The sequence below is a fragment of the Helobdella robusta genome, assembly GCF_000326865.2.
Source record: "Helobdella robusta unplaced genomic scaffold HELROscaffold_5, whole genome shotgun sequence".
NCBI classification, from domain to species: Eukaryota; Metazoa; Annelida; class Clitellata; order Rhynchobdellida; family Glossiphoniidae; genus Helobdella; species Helobdella robusta.
The window spans coordinates 3,677,728-3,688,277 of record NW_008705254.1 but is presented as its reverse complement, the minus strand read 5'-3'; the positions used below and the strand labels follow the sequence as shown (position 1 = coordinate 3,688,277).

The following is a 10,550-nucleotide window of genomic DNA, read 5'->3' as shown; positions in this document are numbered from 1 at the left end:
TTAGCATTTAATTCATAAATATATTAGTAACATATGAAAAAAAAACATATTTTTGATCAGTTTAATGATGTCGTCCATGTTCCTAAAAGTTTTTGCGTTATTCTTCATCTTGAAGTTTAGTGAGCAGCTTGGAAGCGCTCATTTTAAGAAATTTACCCCTGCTTACAGTTACTTGCTGGCTAAGAATCAGAAAACTCCAATTTGTTTCAATGAAGAGATGTCAGGAGTCGTGATGGAAACTAACAGTAGGGATCCCAAAGAATGTGTTGCCCGGTGCCTGGTTGGTATATTTCATTATTTAAGTTTGTAGATATATTTGTTAAGCATTTTATGATTTTGAGAAACTTACTTGCATTACCGAGAAAACCATAATGTTTTTATAAAAATTTAACAATGTAGTAAGTAAAGCGCAAAATTTGTTTTTAAAATACTTTTTGCAAAAAAATTAAAAAGTTAAGTGTCCGAATAATTTTGAAAAATGATTGTCAATGGTTTTATTTAATGTAATTTCAAGTTTAAATCAACACACTCACATATATATAAATCATATGCAATGTGTATGATGCGTGGTTTGCACGCGAATTCATATATGCTGTGTCTGTTTGTCGTTGAAATCTCTGAAGCAAATCAATGAATCAATCAATCAATTAGCTTATAAAGCACTATTTCCACGATGTTCAACTGCGCTCCTCAATGAATTTTGAAAACAGATGGGTCTTGAGATCCGCTCTGAACTTCGCAAGTGATGGAGAAATAGTCAGAGAAGTAGGTAAAAAGCAAAAGCAGATTTGGCAAAAGAGTGTTTAACACGAGTTAAGAAAAAGCGAGAAGAAGAAAACGATCGTAAACCGGGGCGTTTAGGTTCAATTGATATATCTGATAAATACTTAGGAAATAATTTAGATTGAGACTTATACATGAACATGCAAATTTTAAAAATTATTCTATATTTTATAGGTAGCCAGTGCAAGAGAACAAGATATGGAGATATATGAGGAAAAAAAGGGGCACGAGCAACTAGACGAGCAGCAGAGTTTAAAAGCTTTAATTAAAGGATTGAGTATAGAGTCAGGAAGACCATAGTAGAGCGAGTTACAATAATCAATCCTAGATAAGACTAACGAAGTAACAAGAAGGAGAAGAGTAGGATCATCAAGAAAAGGCAAAAGTTTTTTTATTCAACGTATATGAAAGTAAGAGCTTCTAGCAACACTATTAATCTGAGAAGAGAGAGACATTGTAGATTCAAAGATAAAACCTAGACTACGAAACTTATGAGAGACATCAAGAGTTTTAGAATCAGGTAAGATAATAGGAGGAATAGTAATAAAGTGTTTAGATTTATTAAAATCTAATTCATTTATTAATTATATTAATTTATTAATTATTAAAATTAATTCAAACTTAGAAGGATTAAGTTTAAGACACATAGAGTCAGACCAGGCGATAATTGAAGAAAGACATAGAGATAGATTATGAAGTACACTATTGAGATTAGATGGAGGAAAAGAAGTATAAATGTAAGAATCATCAGAATATAGTTGACTAGAGAAAGAAAAGTTATTAATAATACGAGGTAGTTCAGAGGTATAAAGTATAAATAGAAGAGGGCCAAGGATAGAACCCTGAGGTACCCCGAAAGTAAGAGTAGAGAAGTTAGAAGTAGAATTATTGAGAACAACAGAAGAAAAACGATTACCATTTTCAATCAGAGATAAGAAGAAAACCAAGATAGACAAGAATCAGTAATATTAAAAGAAAGATGTAGCAGTCTCAAGAGAATAGTATGGTCAACAGTATCAAAAGCCAAGGAAAAGTAAAAAGCAAAAAGAAGAGTAAGATTACTATTGTCACTAGAGAGAAGGATATCATTGTGTATTTTGAGTAAAGAAGTTTCAAATGCAAAAGAGAGAGAGAAACCTTTAACCTTCAACACTAATCAAAAATATTTTCATTCCACTTTAATTTAAGGCATTAACAGACAACGAACTCAGAGGAGTGAATTACGTACAACATGATGGTTTCTGTTCTTGCGTTCCTACAGCAAACAACATCCGCAACAATGTTTCTGCTGCTGTTGGCTTGTTGGCCGGTGGATGCAGAGGTTACGTCAACCACGGTATGTAGCAATATGCGTCGATGTGTGTGCATGAATGCATTCATTAGTATGCGAGCGTGTATGTGTTAAATAAAGTAAAGTAAAGTATAAATAAAGTAATAAAAAGATAACTTAAACGTTAAACAAGCAGAATGTCCCGCTGAATTTGATTACGTGATAGAATACAACAAGTGTTACAAGTTGCTAGACCAGATCGAAACCTGGTATGAGGGCAGACGGTTGTGCAACAGCCTCTCATCGTCGCATCTCATTACAATTGACGATGACTACGAAAATTATGTCTCTCTGCAATACGTTGACAAAGCTACACATTGTATCTATTTTTATTTCAATTCATAGAATAACCCTCCATAGCGTAGATATTTTCTATCAAAATTTTTAATATTTCTACATTTGTTTCTAATATTCGTGCTAAAGGGATGCGGTTTGAAGTTGTTTGTCACTTTGCTATGATGAATAGTTTGGAACATTTATAATTATTTTTGAAACGTGTGCGTGTTGATAAATCATTGAAGCGAAACACATCAACATGAAACTCGCAGGTTATTATTTGGATCATGGATGGTATTCGTTTTTCACAAGCGGAATTCGAACCTACGTTGGTGGAGTGAGAACGCCTTTCTTGTGGTCACCATACCCAGGTTGACAAAATCAATTAACCAATCACATCAATCAGTCAACCAACCAATCAAACGTCTAATCAAACAGCCAATCAAAGAACAATCAACCGCCATTTCATCTAGCAACCAACCAACAATCTAACCAATCAATCAACCAGCCTACCATCCCACAACCAACGAACCCACCAACCAATCAACTAACCAATCAAACAATTAATAAAACCAACCAACTAACCAATTAGGTGTCAACAAAACCATACAAACAACATCAGCATGGCATGCCGGTGAACCCAACTCAGAAGAGGATGGAGAGGATTACTGCCTGATAAGTGCACTGAACTATTATTTTGGGTGGGATGATATTTCATGCAAAGCGCTTCTGTGCATTCTCTGCGAATACGACATGATGGTGTAATTTTGTGTAATTTTTTTACAACATTTACAATGGTTATTTCAAAATGAAAGTTAATAAAGCTAAAAAATAATTTAATGTAGTTTTCAAATTATTTTTAAGTAAATCGATCAAGCGCTACAAGTGGCAATAAATAAATTTGTTTATTCCAAAAACAATCACATCTTACATCAATGACATCCTCAAATCTTCAAATTACAATCGTTACAAACATTACAACCCTAACAACATACCCTAACACTCTCAAAGCTCAACTTAACAAATGAAATACAACGGAAATATTAATATGACGCTACACCAAGTTTTAAAATCAATAATTGCAATATACCAGGTGTCACATTTTTGTTCACAAGGTGGAAGACTGATAATTTATTTACAGGATAATTTATTTATTACCACTTTCACTACTACTGCTGCTGCTGCTTCTACTACTACTATAACTACTACTGCTACTACAAAATAGTAATAGTTAATAACGTGAATAATAAAAATAATAATCGCTACAATAGCATGTGAAATAAAAATAGGAATAATAATAATAATAAGATAAGAAGATTAAGAGAAAATATAAATTTAATCTAGATGAACATATTCAAATAAAACAACGAAAACAACAACGACAACAAACACAACAACAACAACAAAGGTACGTTAATAACACGAGTATTCATATTCATTAATATTCATATTCATGCTTGGTATGGAACGGTTGAGTTTTAGAAACTTAGTTGTAAATGACAAAAAAAATTATTACATCGCCTGACTGTTTATGCAAAAAAAAATACTTTCTGCCGACACGTATGGTTAAATAATTTTGAATCAACAAACAAATGTAAACAAATAGAGAAAGAGAGAGAGAGAGAGAGAGAGAGAATTTATAAAATAAGAAAGAAAAACCAGTTAAATAAAAAAAATATATATATATTTTATACTTATAAATGTACGTATGTATGTAATATAATATAATATATAAATATATATAATATGCACATGTATACAACTATATATTTACAAATGTATACAGATCTATAAACAAAGAGAATACCTTTATAAACGTATTACACACACACGCAACATATCTACACAACATACACACACACACACATACACACAAACAAACACACACATGTATATATATATATATACACTCATTATATAGGTAGGTAAGGTGTGTATTTATTTTAAATGCTTCGTTATTATCTTTCAATGAACAACAAAGCAATGATGTCGTGTGCCAGGCTTTCGCTGGCTTCGTATCTTTCTTCGAAGCTTGTGCCACAGCTTCTTCTGCTGCTTTTAACTATGGCTATAATAGTAATAATAATTAAATAATAATAATTATTATTATTGTTATTATTATTAATGCTATTTATTATCATTATTTTTCATCATAATTATCAGTTTCATTTCTTCTTTATTGCTTGTATTTTAGTTAGTTCATTATACTATGATCAGCGTAGCTTTATATATTTCTATTTAAAATGTCTTCATTGTCGTAATTAAATTAAATATTTGTTTGTTTGTGTGTGTGTGCGTGTGTGTGTCTTCTGTTTTATAACAGTAATAAAAGAAGTTGTCTGTTTATTTGTGTCAGTGTGTGTTTGTGTCAAAGCATTGTGTATTGTGTATACTACATGTGGCAAGTTATATCTATTAATATAAATAACAGTATATATATATATATATATATATATATATATATAGCCTATATATAGTGTAAAATAACTTTACTTGATAAAAATACACCGTAATACTTTTGTGTTTACTGCTCACGTGATCGATCAGAAAAATAATTTATTTATTACAGTAACTCTCATAAATAATACCATAACTTTTTCCTCTTGTGCCATTTTGGCGAAACATTTTTTAAGCTATTATTATTTTTCGTATAATAAACAATTCATTTCAGTTAAATATTATTTCTGATGTATATTTTTATTGCTACTCATTTTTAACATTCATAATATGTAATAAAGCTATAACTTTTTTAACAAAATTATAGTCAATTATAAAATGCATATTATTTTAAATGATACTGAAAGCGTTCTAGCATCATATTAACAATATTATTAATAGTAGAAGTGTTCTACATTACCGCTTGCTGAAATAACAATAATAATAATAATACTTATAATGATAATAATAGTAATAATAATAATATTAATAATAATAATTATTATTATTATTATAGAGCAGATGTCGTGTGTCGTTCGTTCGTTCTTTCTTTGTTAGTCACACTCGTCTGCGGGCTGAGTACTAGCTAGTAGCTGAGTCTCTTAAGAATAATAATAATAATAACCACACCAATAATAATAATTATTATTATTGTTGTTGTTAATATTATTATTATGATTATAAAATTTTGAAAGTTTGTTATAATACTTTAAAATATGTTTCGTGACGTAGTAATCACCAGGTCCAAGAAGGTCAGGAGGTCGGGAGGGTCGTGGGGGTCAGGAGGGTCGAGAGCCCCCGAGTAGGAGTTTTTTAAATTGAATTATGAGGATATTTAAAAAAAATGGTAATCTTCTTTTTTTGCTCACCACACAATTGTATACTGAAATTTTGGAGTGAAAATCTCTGGTTGTACACTGTTACAGTGTACAGTCACCTACCAACTGTTACGTGACAACAGTTTCAGAGTGGTTCCTTCAGGCTTGGCCATAGTAATCGCTATTTTTCAATTTCAAATTTAAAAAAATTTGGCAATAACTTTCTTTTACTAATTGCTGAAATATCAATAAATTTTAAAGCAGCAGTAGAAGTGTATAGAAGTAGTAGAAGCAGCAGAAGCAGAAGCATTAGTAGTGGTAGTATTATTAGTAGCTGTAGTAGTAGTTGGAGTAAATGTAGTAGAAGTAGCACTTGTAATGGTTGTAGTATTATAATTTTAATAGTGTTATTGCCATTGCTGCATTGCAAATTTGATGATGATCTGTTGTTCTAATCATCGGCAGCATCATCGTCATCACAATTAATATTATTATTAATTTATTATTTTATTATTTTATTGTTTTATTATTTTAATTTTTTATCAGTATCCGCCGTTTAAAAACGTTCTTTTATTACCTCTTTCCTTCTTTGTCATCAGTCGTTAACTTAGAATCATTCATTATACACATACGTTTGTATTATAAATAAATACATTTGTATGTGTGTGTGTGTGTGTGTGTGTATACATATATATGTGTGTGTGTGTTTGTGTGTGTAAATATACATATGTATGTGTGTGTGTGTGTTTGTGTGTGTGTGTGTGGTGCGTGTAACATAATTATTACTTCATTATATAACTGTTAATAAAGGAAAGTTAAATAATAGTATAGATATATTATGTATCGGTTATCGGCATACATGGTACTGTTAAGAGTAGCACGCATGTATGTGTTGTTGTTAACTGGCAGATGTTTCTTTTAATCTTTAGTGGTACTGCGTTTTCATTCAACCTAGGTATACTTATTAATAAGTGAACGAACTACACAACCTCTGAGATTGAAAATTTTATCTAATTTCAAAATAAAACTGATTAAAATTTAAAAAACTTTAGGGATTAATTAATATGAAACTGTTTAACTCATTAGCAGTCAGATTAATTTAACCTCTACTAGCCAAGCCATGTATCATTGATATCAGTGGTACATTGACCTCATTGATATCATTGATATGCATATGATATCACATGCGCATCAAACCAACATCACTCCAGATGATATCATTACAAGTGGCGGATCCAGAAATCCTGGCAGATCCAGTAAGATCTCTAACCACCAAACTATAGAATAAACAAATACGCAAGCATCTGCAACATATTTTTACGTCATAAGATAATATTTTCAACCATAAACCGCAGAGCAAGGGCTAAAATTTTGTTTGACATTTTGTGTTAAACTAATGAAATAATAAGGAATAAGCAAGGCATTGAACATAAGTATCGTAGTATTATTTGTAGTGTAGTAGTGGCAGCAGCTTCAGTTGCAGTGGCAGCCGTAGCAGCAGTAATAGTAGCAGTAGCTGGTAGCACTACTATTAGTAAAAGTAGCAGCGGTTTTATAGACTTTCATATAAAGTAAAAATATAGGTGCTGTATCGAAAAATATTGTAATTATTATTACAGTTTCAGCTTATTCTTGGTTAGTTTAGCGTGTGATGTAGGACGATGTATGTTAGTTTTTCACGTTTTGATCTAAGGGCTTGTTTGTTATTCAAATTATTTTTGAAAAAAAAATCGTTATTTAAAAATTGTTACGTGAAATTAAAATTCAAAAATTGAAATTGCCATTTCTAGATTAAGCCACTCATAATTTGAAACACAAGTTCGTGCTGTTGGTTACTTTAAAAAAAAAGGATTGAAATTACTTTCGTTCAGGCATACTTTGGTGAAATGTGCTTGCTAGTGACGTTGTTAAAACTTATTATTGTGTGATTTTCGGAGCAAAGTTGAATGAAACTGTCTAATCAAGCAAACATTTCACGTAAGAGTTCGATGAATAAAAACAACTTTTTTGAGGAAAAAAGGAAGAAAACAAAGCGATTCAGACAACCGAACAAATGTAATGTTATTAAATATTCTCTAAATTGAAAAATATAATCCGACCCCGTCTGGAAAGTAATATTAATGAAAATAAAATTAAAAATAAAAAATCATTCGAATATAAGGTATATATTCGTATCAAATTTTATGAATCAGTGGTCTTCATTCTAGACATTTATACACAAACCACTATCAAAGATAATGTCAAATATTAACATCATGATATACAGGATTTAAAAAAAGGATTGAAAAGAATAGATAGATTCAAAACTTATGGGCAACCCTTGGATTGTATGCTTGTATCATGTGTTTGTATATAGCATACTACTCTCTATAAAGTTTTCTTCTTACTACATGACGTTTATTTACGATTATGGTAGTTTAATTTCCGTAACGCTCGCCATTCGTACATTCTGTCCTTCCGATAACTTTTTGTCAAAGTCCAGTTTATGTTGCGAAAATAGGAGTAGTGCCTAAGTGTTAAGTTGTCAACTGACTGAATGATTCGACTCATGCATTAGTTCGGTACGTGCGCATTTATTGCTGCTCTGTTCAAGTGCACACGTCTGATAGAATCGCATTTTTAGATGTATATCACAAGGGCTGATGAACGAATGTAACGGGAAAATATGTCGCCATCATTTTAATAATTTGTTGGTTCTAAAAATATATTTTCGGAGTGTTAGGATTATTCTTAATTGCATTTTAATCCAGTAGATAGACTCGTGTGTTTGTTTGAATTCTTTATTTCTTTCTATAACTTCGAAAAAATGTGTTGATTTTGGTTTAAAATGTTTAAATTTTGAAGTTTCACAATAAGTTGAATAAATTGAATGGATAAAGTTAATGATATTCCTCCAAACAATGAACGAGCAGATACAAACAGATATAAACTCTAACACAGTTTATTTTTATAACAGATGTCTTTGTGTGCTTTGTGTATATGCACACACATATACACAAACACACACACACGTATATTTATATATGCCATATATATAATGTTTGTATAGATATATAAGCAGTACATTCGTTCACACATGCATTATACATCACAGCACACATACATGAACTTAAACATCCAACATTAAGGCTAAACATAACGTGATGTGTGACAACAGACGCATCTGTCGCTATTGTCGTCAATTTAATCATGGTTTTGTGGTGGCGTCTATTGTGTGTGCATGCGTGTGGTGTGGTGTGTGTTTGTGTGTATTATGTGAGGTAGTGTACTGTTATTGTGTACTGGATGATGTGTGTGTTGTTCATCGTATAGAGTTGTTCAAGGGTGTGTGTTATTACTGTATTGCGTTTTGCGGTGTTTATATGTTTGTATATTGTTCATATGTGTGTGTGTGTGCGTGTGTGTGTGCGTGTTTGCCTGTGTTTGTTTTTTGTGATGAATTTATTCTTTTATGTATAATTTTGTGCTGCTAGTTGTGCCGGGCCATTGTAATTTATCATTCATCATCGCTCCATTATACTTTCGTTTGTTCGTTGTCCTTTGAAGTTTTGCTAACTCTCTCTGCAAAGATATTTAGCATACATCTTTTAAAAAAGATGCTGATCGTATTTTGTTTCTAACCCGTAGAATTAACACAATTTTCAATTTTTGTGTAACGAAAAAATTTTGAAAAAACCAACTGAAAATGACGAGACACAAGTTTGGATAGTATCATTCATCATTTCATAAAAAGTCTTTTCAAATTTGGCAAATGTTTCAGTCATAGCATAACTATTCAACCTCTTTCTTTAAAAAAAAATCTTGTCAAATGATTGAAGCTAAAATAATTTTAAAAAAAATAATGAATTTTGAATATTTAAATTAATCAGGACATGTCTTTATTGAACCAGACTGCTGACACTCTTTCTTACATATGGAGCAATTAAATAGTGATCGCACAGATTTTAATTTGGCTAGCTAACATCGATAACCTATTTAGATAGTTTGAAATCTGGAATAGTAAATATTGATCTTTAAAAAGATTAGATTATGGGTATACAAACATACATACACATCACATACACACATACAAACAAACACACACGCACAGATGCACACATATTTCTTGATCTTTTGTATTTTATTCAAGTTTAGATATCCATATTTATGTGTGCTACTGCTTGGGCTTATTCAAAAATATCTACAAGTTTTTCTCGCTCAATATCAATCTATTTTTAGTTTGGTTCATTAACCTAGGTGCTATGTACGATGAGAATCTTTCTCGTTCAGCTGAAAATGAAATTCTATTTATCTATGTATCTCTTCTGATTTATTAATTATGTTCTTTTATTTTATTTATTAACTAAACATGACGTCATCGTAAGTCAGTCTGTTCAAAGGAATCTTGTTATGTGGTTGATGTCCGAACTGTAATTGTCATCCATCGTTGCTGTTTTTGTCTGTGGTTGGTGTGGTAACTGCTGCTGTCGTCATTGTTGTCACCACTGTCGCCATTGTGTTGGTGTTGCTAGATTTGTTAGTCTTTCCGTTAATATTAATCTTATGTTTTGTGATATGTTGTTTTTGTTGCAGACGTTACGCTGCTATGTAGAATGGTTTGGTTGTATGTGTTATTTTAAATGGGTTGGTTAACAACCTTTCTAGATCACACATTTTTAATCCACACATTTCTACTCAATACAGCGAAGCACACGTTGTTTTAGTTGAGAACACATGCCGCAAAATTTCAAAGAAATGAGATTTGTTTGTTAATTCTAATTATAAAGATATACATGAAACTAAATTAACATTGAAGCTGCCTTGAAGAGAATTTTGATTTTGCAACTTGATAATTTGTATGGCAAAATTTTTACTTTACCACGTTTGTCCAATGCCTTGCGCCGTTGGGCCATGAGTGAATTTTATTG

General features: G+C 31.2%; 1 protein-coding gene across 1 annotated transcript; it reads left to right on the top strand.

Moving 5' to 3' along the window:
• Positions 1-67: 67 nt before the first annotated feature.
• HELRODRAFT_163461 (hypothetical protein) lies at positions 68-3,154 on the top strand (the record flags this gene model as incomplete). The annotated part of the gene is made up of 6 exons (XM_009027321.1): positions 68-280; positions 652-765; positions 1,972-2,119; positions 2,250-2,432; positions 2,662-2,760; positions 3,039-3,154. 6 exons carry the CDS (start codon positions 68-70, stop codon positions 3,152-3,154), a joined length of 873 nt encoding a protein of 290 aa, XP_009025569.1.
• Positions 3,155-10,550: the final 7,396 nt, after the last annotated feature.